Here is a 21,698-nt window from a genome sequence, read left to right as displayed (position 1 = left end):
ATTTGACTTTAAAAGGTCCTGCAGGCACCTCCATGTCTGGTGCATTATGCAGGAATGTTTATTCCATTAGGCCTACTAGATATAGAATGGCAGATTAAGGGAGAGTAGCAGGGGATTAGAATGAAGTTGTTATGGTGCAAAGAGGTCCTGGGCACCCAGTTACTTTCAGAAACAGTTTAACCTCAGAGTCTTCAATCCAGCTCCCATTACCTCTGCCCTTTTACTTTGTTCCAGTCCAGGGCTAAGTATCTTTTTTGCTCTGTTTTGTGAATGGGGAGCAACCAATAGGCTGACAGCGTCCATGAAATCTCTCAGACTAGTATCGGCACCTGGTCTGAGGCTTCCCGAAGCCTTGGACTGGAGGCGAAGGGTTAGAGCTGAACCACCAGGGATTATACCACACTCTCTGCAGAAAGCGAAGCAGAAATGTTACACACACAATCACACTCAGTCAAACCCCAAACACAATCACACTAAGACAATTCAACACTCAGCCAGCCACATGCAATCACACTCCGCCAACTGTCATAACCACATTAATTTACAACATGCATCCCACAAACGCGTACTGCTTAGGGAGAGCGACGAGTGGGGCCCATGGTTCCTAGTTATAGCTACTAAATAGTGATTTATTATTTATTTATTTTTCATTTGGGCAGTAGAGTGTTCCTTTAAGTTTCTGTGAGCTGAGACAACTTTGTACAGTGGCAACCCTTGCTACATTCATAAAACATTTTTTATTTGATAAGGTCAGCACTGTTATTGAAAGTTAAGTGAACTGGTTTACTTCCTGGTTCTATGAGAGCTTAATGCAAATTCAGCAAACTGTACAGTTTTGCAAGAAATGCATGAACCTCAAATTATTATTATTTTTGTGGGTGCATATTTTAATGCACTCTCAATGTAATGCATTTCTATGATAATAGGTCTAAACCAGCCTGGCGAGTCCCTTTAAGTCACACTCTAAAATACTACTCATGCATGGTTATATATCAAAGCGAGTACTGTTGGGAAATTAAAGTGAATTTCAAATGTAAAGGCTTGCTGTCAGCTATTGTGTGGCTTTGAAAACTAACCTTAAAATGTAGTCTAAACTAATCTAAAAATGGAGTGACCGCTCTCAGTCAATGTAGAATCCAAAATTGGTGTACTAATGTAAACGTATAAACGTTTTTAACATATCACTGCAGTTAGGAAGGACCATGGGCACCCTACAGAGCCATTATACAGCGCTATGGAATTTGCTGGCGCTATATAAAAAGTAATAAAAATAAAAACATTATAGTATTTAATAAAGATAGCATCTATTACACAAATGTAAGGGGTTGGAATGTTGCAAATGAGAATTGCTGGAAATTCTAAGTGAATTTCAAATTTAAAGGAGCACTATAGTCACCTGAATTACTTTAGCTAAATAAAGCAGTTTTAGTGTATAGATCATTTCCCTGCAATTCCACTGCTCAATTCACTGTCATTTAGGAGTTAAATCACTTTGTTTCTGTTTATGCAGCCCTAGTCACACCTCCCCTGGCTATGATTGACAGAGCCTGCATGAAAAAACAAACTGATTTCACTTTCAAACAGATGTAATTTACCTTAAATAATTGTATCTCAATCTCTAAATTGAACTTTAATCACATACAGGAGGCTCTTGCAGGGTCTAGCAAGCTATTAACATAGCAGGGGATAAGAAAATCTTAATTAAACAGAACTTGCAATAAAGAAAGCCTAAATAGGGCTCTCTTTACAGGAAGTGTTTATGGAAGGCTGTGCAAGTCACATGCAGGGTGGTGTGACTAGGGTTCATAAACAAAGGGATTTAACTCCTAAATGGCAGAGGATTGAGAAGTGAGGCTGCAGGGACATGTTCTATACACCAAAACTGCTTCATTAAGCTAAAGTTGTTCAGGTGACTATAGTGTCCCTTTAAGGACTAAATGCACACTCTAGTGAATAACTATTCTGGATTAACCCCTTAACCCCTTAAGGACACATGACATGTGTGACATGTCATGATTCCCTTTTATTCCAGAAGTTTGGTCATTAAGGGGTTAAACTGTCTTATTACTCGTCTATTTGAAAGTCTGGTCACTGCTTTTGTCACTGTGAATTGAACTCTTTGGATTGTTAGGGCACTGGGTAAGGACTATTTAATGTATGTGGGTCAGTTCTGCTTTGTGATTAAGGGGTTAAAGTCCCCCATGACCATAAAGGGGTTAATGTATCCAAGACCCATGAAGGGGTTAATGGCTCCAAGGTCAAGAGGTTAATGTCTCCCTGGCCCCATGAAGGGGGTTAATATATCCAGGCCCCATGAAAGGGTTAATATATCCCAGATCCATGAAGGGGTTAATGTCTCCCAGGCCCATGAAGGGGTTAATGTCTCCCTGGGCCTATGAAGGGGTTAATGTCTCCCTGGGCCTATGAAGGGGTTACTATCTCCCAGGCCCATGAAGGGGTTAAAATTTCCCAGGCCCCATGAAGGGGTTAATGTCACCCTGTGCCTATGAAGGGGTTAATGTATCCTAGGCCACATGAAGGGGCTAATGTTTCCTAGGCCCCATGAAGGGGTTAATGTTTCCTAGGCCCCCATTTAGGGGTTATTTCCTAGGCCTCATGAAGGGGTTAATATTTCCCAGGCCCCCATGAAGGGGTTAATGTTTCCCAGGCCCCCATGAAGGGGTTAATATTTCCCAGGCCCCCATGAAGGGGTTAATGTTTCCTAGGCCCCACGAAGGGGTTAATATTTCCTAGGCCCCCATGAAGGGGTTAATATTTCCCAGGCCCCCATGAAGGGGTTAATGTATCACAGGCCCATGAAGGGTTAATATTTCCCAGGCCCCCATGAAGGCCCATGTGTCCTAAAGCAGTCTTGGCTGAATTACATTTTTCCAACTCAGCTCCAGTCCTCCAGCATCACAGAGCGGTTTGGAGCCGGGCAGCCAATCAGAATCCGTCCCGGGCTCCAGCTGACAGCGCGAGTCTCTCCTTCCTACGTCCTGTCACACGTGTTGCTCTGTGTTTACATTCTGCAGCTGGCCACGTTGTTCCCACTCCTGGCTCTCCTATTGGTCGTCGCTTGACGTAAGCCCCGCCCAGGGGGAATGGAGGGGGCGTGGTCTCCAGCCTTGTCTTTGCAAGTTACGCGGGAAATTCAAACCAGCATTCTGCTATGCAAAAAGAGCGGGTTCCGTCCAGCGAGAGAGGGATCAGGCGGCGGGCGCCTGGCAACACAAAGAGCCTCCATGGCCATGTAAATGGGGCCGGGCAGGGCCTGAGCAGCCACCCTGCCTGGAAACATTCTGATAAACAACAGGGTGTCCAGGGCTGCTCTGCATCAGCCCGGAGCTGGGACTCCCCATGGTGTGGGGCCAGCACATTGTGCACCAGGAATGCCCATGATCCTCAGCCATCCTCTAGCTAGGATCATCATGAGAAATGTAGTCCCTGCAGTGCCCCAGGTTATCACTCTCTGTTATATGGAGGTATTCTCCCTGTGTACAGGAGAATGTGAAAACCATAACTGCTTTATACAGTCTGTAATCTTATTAATGTCACATTATACCTGCTGGGACTGGCACTACAGACACCTACTCTAAGCAGAGAGGGTACATAACTAGAATAATGGTCTGTAGCAATGTTTAATAGTTAGAGCATACTTCTAAAGGTGGGGGTAACCAGTAGGGATAGAAGTGGGATTTTTCTCTTAGGAAAAAGTGTATAAATTGAATACACATACAATAATACACTTTTTTTTTTTTTTTACTGATGAGGGCAGGTTAGCAGGGTTGTTTGTGTTGGGGGTGACCCTGAAAGGGCTATTAATAATGGGGAGGGGGTCGTCTGACCTCCCCAAGAGGCAATTATTGGGTACTATAATACTTTTCAGCCATTTGTATCCCTGGCTGTAATATGCTTTATAATAACTAGCTGGGGGCATATGTGGGATTTCTTCAGTATTGGCTATGGCTCAATGTATTAGTAAATAGTTGTTCTCCAAATCAGCCAGCTATACCATATAATATAAGGGTTCAGTTTAAAGCCTCATGTCCGCTGAGCCCCAGAGCTTGCACTCTACACAATAGATGTCTGCTCCACGGAATTTACAATCTCTGTGAATTCTCAGGCAGCACAACTGGGTTCCAGATTCTAATCTAACACAGAAAACATTTTTTGATTGTGTAACATGAGAAGTGCAATGGTCAGCTTTAAAGCAGATTATTCTAAATAATGGGTCTTCGCCCTCGTTTTGAAACTACTCCTATAATTACATTTTTGTTCTGGCTGTTCTGATGTGTGCAAAACTGGTTTGAGTAGCTTCCATTTTGTGTTTCCTGCTGGATCACCATTATACACATGTGGCGATCTCCTAATCTCAATGCCTGTGCTGCTACCAACCCCCCCTCCCTCTCCATTTTAGTGGAGCTCAGTCTGTACCTACACATTTATATATTGCAATATATTATCAAATATTAACACAAACCTCTATTGATCACCCCCTCCTTTAAACAAGACTGATTGTACTTGCAGCCACAATAAATATAATCTAGATTATTTTTGTTCATATTCCCACCATACTAAAGCTGGAAGACCCCCACTCTGCCATGTGCCCTCCCCTGACCATGATACTAATGCATGTCACACATGAAACAAGAAATACAAAACTTCCTATCCTCTTTTCCTCACTACTAAACACGTCATTCCCATCCCCCCCACAAACAGTTTATTATAATTTCCTCTCACCCCCACCTCTCACCTTCCCAGTGTTAATAGTGAAGTTAAGGTGAGAGCCTGTCCTGCCCCCCCATCCCCCATTGCTTGGTGTCTGGGCGCCAGGCGCATGCGCTCGCCAACCCTGGGCTCTATAAAGCGGCTTGGCGCCAGCTGATCAGCTGAGACCCGCTTGGTGCATCTGCAGACAGAGACTCTCTCCGGTAAGTACACTCAGCATTACCGAGGGAAAAAACCCACCATCACCACTTCACTGAAACAGCCATAAATAAACCTCCCCATAAAAAACATCTCCCTGCAATCCTCCTCACAAACATCCGGTATAACCCCTGGCTTTATAATAAATACCCTTTATATGGGGGAGGGGGTATTGATATTTCTACCTACAGCCATATGGTAATACGGGGGTGACTATAGAACCCCCAGCCTTTTACTGACCCTGGCACCGTGTTACTGTAATTCCACCATTATTCCCCCCAATATAAAGTAAAGCTGGCTGGTAAACATGTGGCAAGGAAAGGGTTAAATCTCACAGGAATCCCCCCTCTATCACTATGCAAGGCTGGCAGTTTTGGGGTCCCCCTGGTCTTCGAGTGGGGTCCCCCACCCTTGTGTGTTCTATATAAAATTTTATTTTTTGGAGGGAGAGTTTTTTTTTTTTTTTTTGCACAGAGCAAATGGTAACTCACCCCCTTCCCCCTCCTCCCTCTCTGACTCTCACAAAGCCCAGGCACAGAGTGGGGTCCCTGGAATAATAACTGGGTGCTGGGGTTCCCCCATGTCCCCCAGGCACAGTCTGTGACGTGTAATTTGGGGTGTCTGTCCCCCACCCCCCTCCCCAGGCTTTGGAGGGAAGGCTGCTGTTTTGGGCGCTTTCAGTAAATTGGCGCGGAACTGGCCCCCTCCGGCTCACACCCCAGCCCGGGGCCGGACAGGGACAGGGGGTACACACACAGGGGTGAGGGTCCCCCAGCCCTTCTCCCTCCTACCTGGCGGGATTTGGGCTCTTTCCACCCCTAGGTGGGGGTTCAGGGCAGGCTGTTGGCGGGAGTCGTGAAGATGGCTTCTTAAAGGAACAACAAGTTCTCCAGGACTGAGCCCCTTCTAATAACAGGGTACAGCTGGCTTTTTAGAAGGGTTATTCGGATAATTCTGGGCAGATTTCATGATATTTATTACAAATATAGATGGGTTTACTTCTGTTCAGGAGGGAAATAGACTGCTATTCTGCAACCTGCCACTAGTTGGTCCAAACTCATGTCATTCCTCATCTTTGCTTTTTATTTCTCTGAATATTCTATAATTCTTTAACAATCTGAACTATTTTGAATCAAAACATTTCTGTTCTTGGTGTGTGAATTTGTTTATTTTAAAAATATATGTAACTTTTTTTTTTAAATTGTAATATCCCCTATGTTGCATGTAACTTAATGTAATCCATCTTCTTACTGTGTCTTCAGGTAAAGATTTCCTCACGTTTAAGAATGTCAAGAAGAAGGTGAGCTATTTTTATGCTAATATATAGGCCTTTCAAATTAGTATTTTTTTTTCCGCCAAGTTTTAAACTTTAACAAACTAAAACAGCCATGCCGTGACCATAGCAGTTGGCTCATTTTTGTAGATCAGATTTGCATACTGAATAGTAGATAGCCGTAAGTTTCATATCTCTTGACGATCTTGGTTTCATTTTTACCATTGTGCCTTTAAACTAGTGTTCTTAAAGAAACCCCCATCTTTCACTCTAATGTCAGCGTTTTATGGTCTACTCACATTAGGTGATGTACTAAGATTGCTGTGCATTTTCAGCCAGGCAAATTGCTTGTTTAGGGGCTTATCCATATGACATAAGTGGGGTCTATGCCGTTATGGACTGCTACTATGCTGCTTTTTATAACTTGCATCACAAGTGACCCACATAATTGCTGTTTGCATAGCAATGTTTCAATAATACGTTATATACATATATCACAAATAGACTACAACACTCCAGCATATGGCAAATCCTGTAATACTTTGGAAAAGATGATCCACTGAAAAGCTTGATGCAGTTTATTGCTATTTTTTTTGAAAATGAAAACCTTGCTTTATTGCCTGTGATGATCTCGCATGTAACCAGAATGTGCTGCCCATTTACGTCTGTGTGACTCCATTCCTATACCTTGCTTTAGATCTGGCTGTATTAAACGCATTTCCATTTAAGTGCAGAAAACAAACTTTACCATTTTTTTTTTTTTGGTCTCCTTTTTATAGTGGGCGCCTACAAGCAAAGAATGTCAAATGTGAGTCTGAAAATGATAGCCCAGCTGCACTTGCACCACGAAAAAGGAAATATGAGGTAAACTAAAAGCACACCAGCAGATTGAAATATCCTTGTTGACTTATTGTTTGGCCTGACTTTTGATCACAGCCATTGTACGAGTCAGAGGTGATTTGTGTGTACTGTGAACAATGCCAACTGCAGAGTATTTTGGGATAAGGAGTCTGTACACATGTGCTTTATGGTCATCCAAAGACTGGCAGAGCTGGTTGCAAGGGAACGCCTGGTTAGTCCTAAGATGGACACTGTTTCTGCACTGCCTAAGAGTAATGCTTTCTAAACCCATTCAGTACGCAGATACTCTCTAGATGGTGTTCGTGTAGCTAAGGAAGGATAGTGCTACCGTTTCCACCTAGCTTAACTGCAGCAGCGTTCCAATTAGTAGCTTTGTGGAACTTACACTGCATTTTGTCATTGAATACCAAGTATAAAACTAAATACAACTAGAAATACCATCGCTGGTAGATGAGTTACCAGGATAATTCCAGTGTGCCTGGGTCTCTACAAGCATCGTTTTCACTCTCCAAATATCATACTGTCACTGCTCCTTGTGCAAATTACTGGAAAACTTCACAATGTAGTAATGTTTTGCCATGTCTCCTGTTCGTTCGCTCAAATGTTCGTTTTTATGGTGCACTCTACTGAATTTGGTCAGAAATTTAAAAGCCAAAACGGTTTCATTTTTTTCAAGTGGTATTCCCACACATCTGTACTTGAGCCTCTAAAACAGGGGTGCCTGAAATGTAGATCCCCAGATGTTGTAGAGCTACAAATCCCATGATGCTGTGCATATCTTTAGAATGACAAAGCATTATGGAAGCTGTAGTTTTAAAACCTCTGGAGCTCTACCTCTGGGCACCCCTGCTGTAAAATATAGCTTTGCGTGTAGCATGCCTCTGCACACAAAGGGTCTGTCTTGGGCTGCCTCTGGTGTTCTGATCCATTTGGATCAAGCACATCCTAAAAGCCAGATCTTAAGTCTTCTCTTTAAAATGGTATGCATTCTTGTAAGTCCCTTCTGCCATTCTTCAACTTTCAATCTTTGAGGTAGTGGATAACACCTTTTTTTTTTTTATTTTCAGGAAATAGAACCAACAGATGAATATCAACAGGACACACTCAAACACAAATATGAAATACAGGTATGTGTTTATTTTTTATTTTTCCAGAAACTAATCAATAGGATTCCCAAACGATTCAATAAAACCTGTAGTTATCTTTGTGGATAGTGCATATTAACCAATGGGTTGCCTCTGCTGAAGAGACACTATAGGCACCAAAACAACATTTAGCTTAATGAAGCAGTATTGCGGTACCGATCATGCCCATGCAGTCTCGCTGCACAATTCTTTGCTATTTAGGTGTCCTATACACCTCCCTGCATGTAACTTGCACAGCCTTCCTAAACACTCCATGTGAAGACACATCTAATGTTTACACTCTTTATTGCACATTCTGTTTAACTTAGAATTTTTCTCCTACTCTGTTAATAGTCTTCTAGCCCCTGCAGGAGATAAAAAAACAAAATTAACATCTCATTGAAACTTAAACCCCTTTTTCATGCAGGCAGTGTCATTTGGGAGATGTGACTAGAGCTGCATGGGCAGAAACCAGTGGGTTTTTTTTTTTTTTTTTTTTTTTTTTTTAAACTCCTAAATGACAGAGAATTGAGCAGTGAGACTGCAAGGACATGATCCATACACCAAAACTTGTTTTTGTGCCTAGTGTCCCTTTAAATTAACGCTACTTTTATCTAGTGGTTGGAAGGCTCTTTAGCCATTGATGTGGCAGCTGTGCACCAGGTGACCACAGAATATAGAAGTGTTGAATGTGCGTAAAACCAATATGCCAGCCAGTAAATGGAGTGCTCTGATGTTACTCTAGATTCTTGGTTCCCACATATTCTAAAAATGAAGCAGATGGTGTCACAGGTCTGAGTTTCTTTGCCCACTGGATCACCTACTAATCTTTATTTAAATATCAAGCCCAGTGGCGAATGGATATGTTTTAGTAGCCCTCTAATACATAGCTATGCAACAAAAGGTATTTTTTACAGCAATATCTTGCTGTATGTGAAGCTGCATTGCCACTTAAAGGGGGAAGTTAACTGGGATATAGTTATCAAGTGCATCTGATGTGACTTTTCATGCCAGAAAACTACTTTATATTCTGTCAGGCCTGCAAGATAGTATTTAAACTAGAGCTGTCTTTCTTAAGACTCATTCTTTATTTTGCAAAGTATTCTGTAAACAAGTGCTAATTGGAGGATGGCATTTGCAGGTGTGCTAATCTGTCCAGATCTCATGGGCACTACAAAATGTCTGCCAACTTGCCTTCCAAAGTGTCACTTCAACTACTGTATTGTGATAGACCCTTGTCATACGCACTTTCAACTCTACCATATACTTTATACCTTAAACTGTCTTGCCTCTAATTGTATTACACTATGCTTACGTGTGCTTCTATGTTTCCTTTAAAAGGGCTGCTGGTCTCAAATAACGACAGGAACTGTAACTCCGTGCATTCTCATTGAAACCCCACAAAAAGAAACGGAAATCTCTCCAGACATGTCAAAGTTTACCCGATACAGGTTTAAGAATCTCTTCATCAGCCCATGTCCTCTGCCAGAGCTGAGGTGAGTATTTTTATATTTTAACATTTAGTTCAGGTTATAAGAATACATTTCTTGCAACAAAATGAACTATCCCTGTGTTTCTGATTTTGTTGTAAATGGGCTGTCCAAAGAAGGCTAGTTTGTACACATGTCCCTCTTAAGTGTATCTGTAGCCTTGGCAAAAAACAATCTCCCAAGATCCAGTGCCAGCTAGTTATATCTCGCATTCTTGACCCCTACATGTCATAACGTATGAGCAGTAAAATTACTTCTTTAAATTTGGGACTCCTACAAAGTAGCAATAATTTTAAAGTAACTTTGGAACACAAACCACTCCCTCTAAAGTGACTGACAAATTTTCATTTACCTACAAACTTAAAACGCTTCTTGTTCTGTCTTGTAGCTGGGCAACTTCAAATGATGTGTGGGTGAAAATGTTGGACAAAGAAATCAGATACCTACACTCAAGTCGTGTACTTCAGAACCATCACTTGCTGAACAGAGACATGCGGTCAATTTTAATGGACTGGCTCATAGAGGTATGCTATCCCTGCCGACACTTTGATATAGGACAACTTTTTATTTGGAGGGGAGGGGATAATAAACACAGGTCACTGACTGACCTTTTCTAAAATAGGTCTTACCTGGTGATTTGTTTCCCTTTCCTCCAGAAAGTCCATATATAAGTTAAACATATGTTGGATATATATTTAGCTACCAATCACTTATTTAGTTTTTATTATATACAAGCGTTTCTAAAAGGTTTACAAACTTTCATATCGATGAGAAAAAGGAAGTGTATTTAAAAGCCATTTTCTTTTTATAATAGGTGCATGTACTTGGCTTATGGGGGTGGGGGGATTGACGCTTAATATTTAAAAATGAGTGAGGGTTTAATGTTTTTATGTTGCCTCCTTCTTTCAGGTATCTGAAGTCTACTCCCTACACAGGGATACTTTCTACCTTGCTCAAGACTTCTTTGACAGGTTCATGTTGACACAAAACAGTTTAAGCAAATCCATGCTTCAGCTCATAGGAGTCACATGTCTGTTCATTGCTGCTAAACTAGAGGTGAGTCAATGATAGTCCATATGGCAGCCATCACGCTGGGCAAGCCTTTCTTGTGTGGGTGAGGGATTCTTTCAGGGCAAACTTCTTGCTTGTGAATCACCACTTTAAAAAGCCTTAACTGAGCTAGCTATACCACCCCCCCCCATGCATTGAGTGAGTTGACCTATTTTTAATAGGCTTTCTTTCTAGTATTTAAACTTGCTGCAAGATGCACCTGTAATACACTCCAAGTGAAATGTGTCATGTCCAATGCTGTAGCTTGTAATGTGTACCACAGAGTAAATATTGCCAACAAAATTCTGTAACAGATGGCATGTAGGCTAATACATGTATTAATCTATAGGAGGATGTCCTACTGTACTAGGTGCTTGTGTAATAAATATTTCTCAATTTATATTCTAGGAAATCTATCCACCTAAAATCAATGAGTTTGCCTATGTCACAGATGGTGCCTGCTGTGAGGATGATATTATTCAGATGGAGCTCATCATACTGAAGGCAAGTCATTGTACAGGTTCACTATTCAGAGTCTGTTAATGGACATACTTATTTGTATTTCCATTACTAATCCTAAACACTTGTTTGATTTTTGCTCATTCTCTTTTACCTTTCTTAGGCATTAAAGTGGGAGCTATGTCCAGTTACTGCAATCGCCTGGCTCAATCTCTATCTTCAAGTATCTTCTCTTAAGGAAATGCCAAAACTTCTGCTACCTCAGTACTCACAGGAACAGTTTATCCAGATAGCACAGGTAAGGACTCCTGTGGTTTTGTTTTTTGCTAAAAACAGTCTGGGATCTTACTCATGCTCTTAAAAAAAAATAAAAATAAAAAAAAAAAAAAAAAAATTCTTAATCTACCTTGTATAAAAATGCATATGCGAGGGATATAATACACTTGACTAACTTATCTTTTAATCTGTTACAGCTTCTGGATCTCTGTATTTTAGATCTTTCCTCACTGGACTATAAGTATCGAATTCTGGCAGCCGCTGCATTATACCACTATTCTTCAATGGAAGTAGTTGCTAAAGCTACAGGTAAGATTGCCAATGTATAGAGGTGAACAGAATTGTGAAGTTTTTTTTTTTCTTGTATGTATGACTGTTACAAGCTGAAATTTAGTTAACCCTCTTGCTCTTCCATTGCAGGTCTAGAATGGGATGGCATATCTGAATGTGTACAGTGGATGACCCCTTTTGCAAGAGCTGCAAGAAGAAACCCACCTGCAGAGCTACAAATGATTAAAAAGGTGCTACCAGACGATCTTCACAATATCCAGACTCATACAAACTACCTTGAGATGCTGGTATGTATGTTTTGCAGCATTCAACCCACCCTATTGCAATTATTTTCTATGTAAAGGTATACCATGTTTTACTAATTTAGACTGGGTTCTCCACTGAAGAGTAAATGTTCCAGAATTCAAAGAGCATAAAAAATAGGCCAAAATAATCAAACAGAAGACCTAGTGAGTGGGAGCTGAGCTGGAAACAAAACTAGATTAGCATTGTAGTGACCTGGTGCTATTGTAGTCAAGATTGCTAAGTTTGCTAACTTATGAGGGGATGCAGTCCTTTTCTTCAATAAAAACCAGAAGCTCTTGGACAGATCTTCTGTTGGCTACTTGGCAATGTGAGATCACCAATTAACTGCTCTTGGCTCCATGCAGTGAACATCTTGGTTTTTATGGAGGGGATTTGTATCATAACAAAAGCATGCTGGCATCACTAAAAATTAGACTTTTCCAATTGATCAATTTTTAAATAAGGATTATTGAATCTCCACTGTACTTTAGTGATGGAACTGAATATACACTTGTAAATTTTTTTTATATATTTTTCTTCCCCTTCTGTCCTGTAGGATGAAGTAGGAGCACACAGAGTTACTGTTCTGCATGATGGACAATCTCCACTCTTAGTTGGAGGTATCTTGACACCACCCAAAAGTACAGAGAAAAATACTCTATAAAATATTCTAGTTGGATGTCTCTACTTCCTTTTTGTCATCAGCTTTACGGTCTATTGGACAACGAGATGTCTCCTGGATGTTTTGGAATATGTGGCAATTTTCATGCAGGAGCCCTGTCTTGCACTCTCTAGTTTGCTAACTTATTTATTGCAGTATTGTACTCCCTACTTTTGGGTCCAGGAACATGGCTATACAGGCAGCTCAATTTTTAAAAGGTTACTATTTTAACAATATGAATTCTGTCAAATTTTGGACTCTTAAACTTTTCTTCTGGACTCAAATCTGTTGGTGGGATGAGCTGTCACTTTAATTTTATTTCTATCCCTCTACCCCTGCAAAAAAAATGAAACCCCTGCCAATGTGCCCTGCTCTAATCCTATAAACTGATGGTTCTACACCTGCCTTACCAGCAAAATAACCTGAAATACATGCAGGTTTCTGCATATTGCCTTTACCCTTGGTTTGCTGTACTCCCTTAAAGTTGTGTTCTGTCAATTGAAGACGAGCTTTCCTTACGGATTTAGTGTAGTCGCCATGGCCAAAAACACTGCATTTGCTTCCATGGTGATCACCTTGTGTGGCTTAGTTTCTAGGTCTCCCCCTGTGATTCTTGTTGGACACTGCCAGTTTTTTTTATTTTTTCCTTAACCAAGAAGGATGTTTAAATGACTGGATAAATTATTTTGTCTCTTATCTTATAGCTGGTATGGTGCAGCTTTCTTTGCTAAGGGGGGAACTAAATCTCCCCTCCTCAGTATAACATTGCATGGTTTCCAGGTGCTCGCAATGTCTTGTTTTAAATGCAGCGTATAAAAGTATTTTGTTTTAATTTGGGATGCATTTTTGGAGGGTGCCATTTAACTGTACAGGCTTAAACAGTATGGAGGGATCTTGCACGGGTGTAGTTAACCTATAAAGTGCCAGGAATTTGCGACATGACCCTTGCAGCCAAAGAGTTGCATGCATTGCCTTTTTTTTTTTTTTTTTTAATATATTGCATTTGCTATGTATTAAGTAATTGTTACAAATTGGAGCAATTAACCTTTAATTTGGCCTCCATGGTGATTGCTTAAAGTGGAAAGTAGCAAATGATTATCTGGCTAAAAGTGATCCCCCAGATGTTGTAGAACTAGAACTCTCATGCTTTGCGTGTCGTAGAGTAACATGGTGACATGAATGTAGCTTTAAAACATCTGGGATCTACTTTTTGGGCACCCCTGCCACAATAGCAGTGGTTTTCAACCCAGTCAAGTACCCCCCTACCAGTCCAGGATTATTACCATGTGTCAAGGGGAGGGGCAGTGCTATGGGTACATGAGGACTGGGTAGGGAACCACTGCCCTACAGCATAGTTTTTGGGTTTTATACTAAATGGCAGCTGTTATTTGCAAATCTTTCTGATGTAATATTTGCTACAACTTTTAATGCTCTGATTTTAATTTTTATATTCAAATACAACTGTCTGTATGAAGATATTACTACGTGTTCAGAACTTATGTGAAATACTAGATTGCAAATTTTTGAAAGAGGATTGCATTGAAGTTGAAAGAGGATATGATTCCACTCTTTACCTGCCTATGGAGTTTATTTGATTTTAAAGGAACACTCAATGATCTGCTGTAGTTAATGATGCCTTTACACCATAAGTAGTCAAATTATTTGACCACTTTAAATGGATGGGCTGTGAGCTAGGATGGCTGTGCAGAACTTGGCTCATTCACTGAGGGTGCTCAGGTGACTTTCAGCCAATGAGCTGGCATTGCATGAATTGGCTCAGTGGAGTTAAACAGTCTGCAGGTGCTTTTAGCTTCACAGGAGCCTGTGACCAGTGGATCCTACATAAAATTTTAACTTTTTTTTTTTTTTTTTTTTTTTTTTTTTTTTTTAAATGGTTTTACTACTTATCCTGGGAGTGTGCTAGGATGATGCCTGTGTGTGGGTTTTTTGTTTTTTAAACTGGGATCTGTAGGGAAGTTTGACAAGAAAACTGTCCACCTAAAAGTGTGCTTTTACCTGTTTAGTTGATAACCTGTTGCATTTTTAAATTACTGTTAAAATCCAGTTCTAGGCAGTGTCCATCTGTTAAACAGTCAGTGTCTTAGTCTTGCTAAAGCACCTCATGTAACCTTAAGATCTTGGCTCTGTTAGTGTATGATAAATTAACAATGAGCATGTTTTTATTGTGTTATAGCTTTATTTTAAGCTACTATTGAAGTCAAAGCTGCAAGTTTTGGGATGAAATTTAATTGAAACTGTGAAACCCTATTGCAAATAAAAGGTTAATGAAATCTACCAGCTTAGGGTGGTCTTGCCCTGATTGCAGGTTTTATTTTTTTGGTTCACCACCCAGCAGATGCTTAAAGTATTCATGTGGCATTCCAAACTTTTTTTTTTTTCTTCCCTTAGTGCTTTTGTTAGCAAAACTTTTAATTGTGACAAATGGTAACTTTATTTTATTTTTGCCCTGGCTTCACACTGCCAAATGGTTTTTAGACTCAAATGTTCTGTACAATATGTAAATATGTTCTGTAAATGTATACTTTACCTCTAGGAGGAATACCGTGTGCACAAATGTAAATATGTATTAAAGTAAACATGATGTTTTATTTTGGTCTCTTGTAAATTTCTATAAATACTGTACAGGGGCTGGTGCCATTAGCTTCAGAAATAGAGCTTGCCCATTGCTTGGAGAAACTTCTTCTTCCGTCTCTGAGCAGCGAGTTGCAGCACCTCCTCTGGGTTACTGGAATTCAGCTCAGTCTGCCCAATGGCTTTAATCTAGGAAGACAAAAGGAGATGAATGACCACTGGAACCCAATGACTTCTACCATTTCATTAACATAACCATATATTAAATACTACTAATGCTCTCTTGCACTTGAAGTAATAGCTCTTAACCAGATAGAATCTTCACAAAGTGGGAAGATAATGGATTGATTTCGAACTAAGTAATGAGTTACACCCCCCCCCCCCCCCCCCCACCCCACAGAGTTATTAAAATTCTCTGCCATGTCTCGTCACTAACATGCAGCTAATAAGTTGGGTTTGCCCATACCTGGATTGTCCTTTTTAAACTAGAGCCAATTTTGCAGCTTGGAGATCTTACTCAAACAAGGGTATAAGAGTGGTATAAAATACAGTGGTTGCCAATTCATTCCACAAAACTTACCAATTGTCCAAGATTTAAGCATTTTCAGTTTAAATGGAGATACTGACAATCAGAACATGCGAGAGACCCAATATTTTTATATAAAGAATCCGTAGGTTATGGGCACAGGTTTGTATTTGGGTTGTAATGCAATTGTTTAACTGTTTGCTTTTCCAACTGATATGAGTTGGAGCAAAAAGGGAAACCCTTCAAGCTAGGATAGAAGTAAAATAAAAAATCCTACCCACTCAAAACAGTAACCAATACCCATTGAAATTAAATATAGACTACTGTAGTGCCCCGTTAGCAAATAATAACTTTTATATAAACATACACACACACCTGGCTATTAAATTTTTTAGCTTTGTACTCACTGCTATTTGCCTTTTATCCATCTCTCCTCTTTTATGGTGAAGATCTGAAATCGAGTTAAAGTAAAACTGGATATGCTATGTCAGTGCCCACTAATAATACAAAAAAGATGCCCTTTATATTTTAGAACACAACTGTTCTATGACTTGGGCATCAGTCCTGTCTTGTAATGCCATATGCAGATTTAACCTAAGAACTAAAAATAGTAAATTAAACTATTGCCATGTTGTAAGGTCCAGGAAAGGGGGGATATTTACAATAAATTAGACCATTACACAGGAACAATAAGAAGATGAGGATCCCGATCAAACAAGCTTACTCTAGATGAGGTAGGGTACAAACACACAGTAGGGCAGCAATAGTGATAGTCACCAAACAAGGTGGAAAAGTAGCAGAGCTGGAGGTGAGTCAAGTGTGACTCTAGGAGAGCAAGAGCCAGATTTGGATAAGTATAGATATGTTACTCTGGAATTCCATAACCATTTCTGAACAGATGTGTTTGGAAGGCCTTAAACAATTTAAGACTAGGGGAGAGTTTGATGAGGGTAAGCTGGCTGTTCCGAAGGGAGCCGCCTGTGATAAGTCCTGCAAGCGCGAGTTAGCCGTAACTAGAATTTGTGTACCTCTTTAGGCATTCTATTAAACCTATATATGATTACTTGTTTTACTTCCTATGACCTTAAGATCAGTTGGTGACTGTACAATCTGAAGTGCACAAGGAAAACAGTCACTTCTAGCACACACCATTGAATAAAACTTTACAAGTCACCTTTAACCTGTGTTAACCTTTTTGATATAATGCTTTATTTTCTTTTAAAATGAATATCAAATGGCTTAGCCAGTTCTGTTTAGGCACTACCCGGACAGGCAACATGGCTGAAGATTGGACATCTTGCTGTGGCTGCTCAAAACTGATTATCATAGTTGCAATCTAATCCTTTCCCATAGGGAAGCAGGCTAGTGTGGATGAGTGGCAAATTACCAAACTGCACCAACATTTGAATGAAAACAGAGTCTGACCAGCAGTTCTCACAGGGGAAGCAGCCAGGGTGACAACCACTGGAGGTGTGTTTAACTCCTTCAGGACTGAGTCAATAGTACACGTTCTGATCAAAACGTAAACAAAAACTGGAATTTGCGCTATATGTTTGTTCAACCGTAATTCACTGCTGTCACATTAAGTGCACCCACACTTATTTTATATCATTTTTTTCAGGAGAAACAGGGCTTTCATTTCATATAAAATATTTAAATCTGAAACAATTTATTATGAATAAAATTAAAACTTTTTTTTTTTTTAATTTGTAGTTCCGCCTCACATTTTAGCTGTAAATGTCAATACTGTTATGTGCATTTTTGTGCAGTAAAACCTATTTGTAATCAGCGATGTCTCACGAGTACAACAGTACCCCCCATTAACAGGTTTTATGGTGTTTTGGAAAGTTACAGGGTCAAATATAGAACGTTCCATTTTCAAATTGAAATTTGCCAGATTGGTAATGTTACCTTTGAGACGGTGTGGTAGCCCAGGAATGAGAATTACCCCCATAATGGCATACCATTTGAAAAAGTAGACAACCCAAGGTATTGAACGTGGGGTATGTTTAGTCTTTTTTTAGTAGCCACTTAGTCACAAACACTGGCCAAAGTTAGCGTTCATATTTGTTTTTGTGTTAAAAAAGCAAAAAACTAATATTTGGCCAGTGTTTGTGACTAATTGGCTACTAAAAATGACTGGACATACCCCATTTGCAATACCTTGGGTTGTCTACTTTTGCAAATGGTATGCCATCATGGGGGTAATTCTTATTTCTGGGCTACCATACGGTCTCAAAGGCAACATAACTAATCTGGCAAATTTCAATGTAAAAAAAAAAAATGAAATGCAAGCCTTATATGTGACTCTCTAACTTTCCAAAACACCATAAAACCTGTACATGGGGGGAACTGTTATTCTCGGGAGATTTAACTAAACACAAATATTAGTGTTTTAAAACAGTAAAACATATTACAACAATAATATAGTCCATAAAAGTGCCGTTTGTAAAAAATGCAAAAAAACGTCACTTTTACTTAAAATATAATCGTTGTAATACAATTTACCATTTTTTTTTTTTTTTTTTTTTTTGGGATTTTTCAAATTTGTATTAATAAGTAATCACCACCTCTACATCAACGTTTCGACCCTTCTGGGCCTTTATCAAGACAATGACAGTGCCAAAACAATGCCTATATATACAGTGAAACTAAATGTATAACTTACCCCATCTGTGCGAAAAGTTTTCTATCCACTTCCGTGTTTCGTGATTGTGCGCATGCGTATGAACGTGTATCCGTGCGTACACATTCTTTTGGCTATTATAGATTTTGATTTATAGTATGGTGGTACGTATGTCACACTATCTAGGTTAATTTTAGGACCGAGGTTGGTTGTTTTTTTTTTTTGTAAATCTTTATTTTATTTGTGTTTATTTGTGTGTATAAATGCCTACCTTGCCACAACAGCAGGTGTAGGCTAGTGTACAAACATATCATAACATAGGCATTGCAAGAAATGGCATCGCATACTTTGCATGAAAGATACCATAATGTGGTACAAGTCGATAAGTACAGTGAAAGTAACTATACACAAATTTTGTTTTTTAGTGGGCTAGAGCGTTATAACGAGTTATCTCTAGTATAACTGGGGGAATGCCAGACTAGAAGTGGCATTGCCAATGTCGTGGGGAGTAGGCTAAGTCGGTTTGGGTGCCTCTCTGCCTGGCTAGAGGTTCACCTTCTATACCTAGTGGCTTCGTAGGTCGGAGCCGTGGTGTCTATGTGGTCTTACGGACCTGTCTAAGGTTAACATGTGTCTATGTGTCAGGTTCTCGGGATGATATAGAGCGCTCCATGATGTGTCGTGCTCTTTTACCCTGGGGCACTCAGGGGGGGGGGGGTTGTTATAGGCGCATCACAGAGCTGCCGCCTTGTGGCTAAGGCCTGTTAGAGAGAGTGGTAATGGTGAAATGTATGCGGGCTTCAAAACAGAATTAAAACATGAACTTAAGGTATAACTTGAATGTTATTTTAGTGGAAGAAGTTCAGGTAAGTCTCTTATCCCTTCCCGGCTCAGGCGTGGGTTTGGCTGTGGCCGCTCTTGCGGGTGCATGTCCTTGGGAGGTGATGCGTTGCTGTGGAATGCCCAGTGCCGTCAGCAGGGCCGAAATTTCGGCCGGATCTGTGGCCTTGTATGATTTGTCCTCTTTAGTGACCCATATTGATCGCGGTGTCGCCCATCTGTAGGGCAGTTTCTCGTTTTGTAGGATTTTCGTGAGGGGTTGCATTGATTTCCTCCACATCAAGGTGGCTCTGCTTAAATCTTGGAAGAGAGAGAGTTGGCATTGCTCAAATTCGTAGGGTGTCTGTCCCTTCAGAGCTTGTAGGATTCCCCTCTTGTCTGTGAGGGATTGACATCGCAGAATGACATCTCGGGGCGCTGTTACTGGGGCCTGGGGGGATTTGGTGATCCTGTATACCCCATCGAAGTTAAAGTATTTGGCTTGTTTTGCCGGTAGTAGGGAGGCCACCAACCTCCGGATAAAGTGTGGTAGTTCGTCTAGTGGGATAGTTTCCAGGACCCCCCTTATCTTAATATTCTTCCTGCGCCCCCTATCGTCTAAGATATTTACTTGCCTGTTTGTTTCTGTCTGTGAGGCCTGTAATTGTTGTACCCGTTCGCCCAGCTCCTTCAGACCTTGCTTAAGGTCGAGCACCTCCTCTTCTGTTGCTTGGGTGCGTGCGGTGACGGCCTGTACCTCCGTGGTAAGTACCGCCAGGTCTGCTTCCCACATTCTCCGAAGGTTGTGCTGGAGGTTGGTGAGCATATCTTTTATCTCCTGTTTGGTTGCAGGGGCTGCATCATGTGTGTGTGAGGCGCTCCCTGAGACTGGTGCTGGGTTCCGAGGAGAGGCCCCTCCGCCCGACCATGAGGGTGATGAGTCCCTCGAGCAGGAGATTTCCCTCTGTGTAGGGGCCAGCGTTGGAGGCTGCAGCATGAGGCCGATGTCTCGCTGTGTCTTGGAATCGGTTGCCGGCTGCTTTTGTGATTTCCTCCCCATGTCTCCCTCAGTCGATGTAGTTGGTAGGAGCGTGGACAGGCTGAGGTCACTCCACGTCGGGTAGCCCCCTTGGTACGCAAGGGCCTGGTCTTTCACGCGGTAGGCCTTTGGGCCGCGGCTGCGGGTTTTTTTGCCCGGCGAAATGAAAAAAGGCATCGGCTGCTGCAGTGTATTGTTCTGCAAACGGAGCTGCCCCCAGTTTCTGGTTCGAAGGTATGATGCCGTCGTTATTCGCCGATTAAGAGGGTAGATCGCCGGAGCGGTGTGCAAGTGCGACCACTCTGTTGCGCTGCTAGGCTCCGCCCCCCCAATTTACCAGTTTTAAACACTAATATTTAAGTTCAGCGAAGTCTACCGAGTAAAACAGTACCCCCCTATATACAGGTTTTATGGTGTCTTGGAGAGTTACAGGGTCAAATATAGTGCTTGCAAATTAAATTCTCTGCACTTTCTCCCTGTGTTGTCAGGCATGTCAATCAAATGACATAATTATGTTAAAAAATTACTTACTTAAATATACACGTAGAATTTTAATATATGCATTTATAGGTATTTAAATTCTACGTGTATACCAATGTAATCTTTTAAGTAATTATATGTATTTATCTCTCTCTCTCTATATATATATATATATATATATATATATATATATATATATATTTGCGGTTATTTGTATTTTATATATAGATGGATATATATAGAATGTCATTGTAAGTGTATTCTGTTTCCAATATATATATATATTAATAACAAAATACAGTTAGAATGAAATTACGAATATGTAATTTGAATATGAATATCATTTATTTTAAATTTTGTTTCAATATTTTATTTATTTAATTTTATTTATTATTGTAATTATACGTGTATATATAATATATATATGTAGATCTATTAAATATATGTAACGTCATTAAGTGTATTTTTATACTAATATATATATACTAATTAATAATAAAATACATTACGTATGACGCTACATATATATAATATATGTACATATTATATATATAAAAAGGCATTTAATTTATTTTATAACATGGTAATTTTGTTTTTTTTTTTACACTACCTACCAGCAGGGGGACTGTCTAATATTTTAGACAGCCCCCCTGCTGGCAGATCCACAGCCAGCTATAGGGGGCCATGTGATCGCTCTTTGAGAGTGATCACATGGCCCCCGGGGGCCTCATTTGCCGGAGGGGGGCTGCCTGGGCTCTCAGGCAGCCCCCCAGAAGAGGATCGCCTCTTTAAAAAGCCCTTTAAAGCCGCGACGGCATAGAACGCTGTAACGGCGTTAAGGGGTTAATTCTGCAATGAAAAGATTGCAATTTCTACAAAAATGTTTTACACTGCAGAGTTAAAGAGACACTATAGTG

At 40.5% G+C, this 21,698-nt stretch overlaps 2 protein-coding genes across 2 annotated transcripts in view; one reads left to right on the top strand and one right to left on the bottom strand.

Moving 5' to 3' along the window:
- The window catches only part of CCNE2 (cyclin E2), a 55,882-nt gene extending 41,738 nt beyond the window's left edge, over window positions 1-14,144 (top strand). Inside the window, exons 2-12 of the mRNA XM_063451237.1 lie at window positions 6,192-6,229; window positions 6,982-7,066; window positions 8,131-8,190; window positions 9,529-9,683; window positions 10,066-10,201; window positions 10,587-10,733; window positions 11,136-11,231; window positions 11,350-11,484; window positions 11,660-11,771; window positions 11,883-12,040; window positions 12,595-14,144. Coding sequence (XP_063307307.1) covers window positions 6,192-6,229; window positions 6,982-7,066; window positions 8,131-8,190; window positions 9,529-9,683; window positions 10,066-10,201; window positions 10,587-10,733; window positions 11,136-11,231; window positions 11,350-11,484; window positions 11,660-11,771; window positions 11,883-12,040; window positions 12,595-12,702 — 1,230 coding nt within the window. The 3' untranslated portion in view covers window positions 12,703-14,144. The remainder of the gene's footprint in view (window positions 1-6,191; window positions 6,230-6,981; window positions 7,067-8,130; window positions 8,191-9,528; window positions 9,684-10,065; window positions 10,202-10,586; window positions 10,734-11,135; window positions 11,232-11,349; window positions 11,485-11,659; window positions 11,772-11,882; window positions 12,041-12,594) is intronic.
- Window positions 14,145-15,286: 1,142 nt separating this feature from the next.
- Window positions 15,287-21,698, bottom strand: part of INTS8 (integrator complex subunit 8) — a 60,925-nt gene continuing 54,513 nt past the window's right edge. The window contains exons 27-28 of the mRNA XM_063451226.1: window positions 16,225-16,268; window positions 15,287-15,480 (exon numbers count right to left, since the gene is read on the bottom strand). Coding sequence (XP_063307296.1) covers window positions 15,364-15,480; window positions 16,225-16,268 — 161 coding nt within the window. The 3' untranslated portion in view covers window positions 15,287-15,363. The remainder of the gene's footprint in view (window positions 15,481-16,224; window positions 16,269-21,698) is intronic.

This window comes from Pelobates fuscus, chromosome 4 (assembly GCF_036172605.1).
Source record: "Pelobates fuscus isolate aPelFus1 chromosome 4, aPelFus1.pri, whole genome shotgun sequence".
NCBI classification, from domain to species: Eukaryota; Metazoa; Chordata; class Amphibia; order Anura; family Pelobatidae; genus Pelobates; species Pelobates fuscus.
Note: the sequence above shows the minus strand (reverse complement) of the source record. Positions and strands in the feature narration are given on the sequence as shown.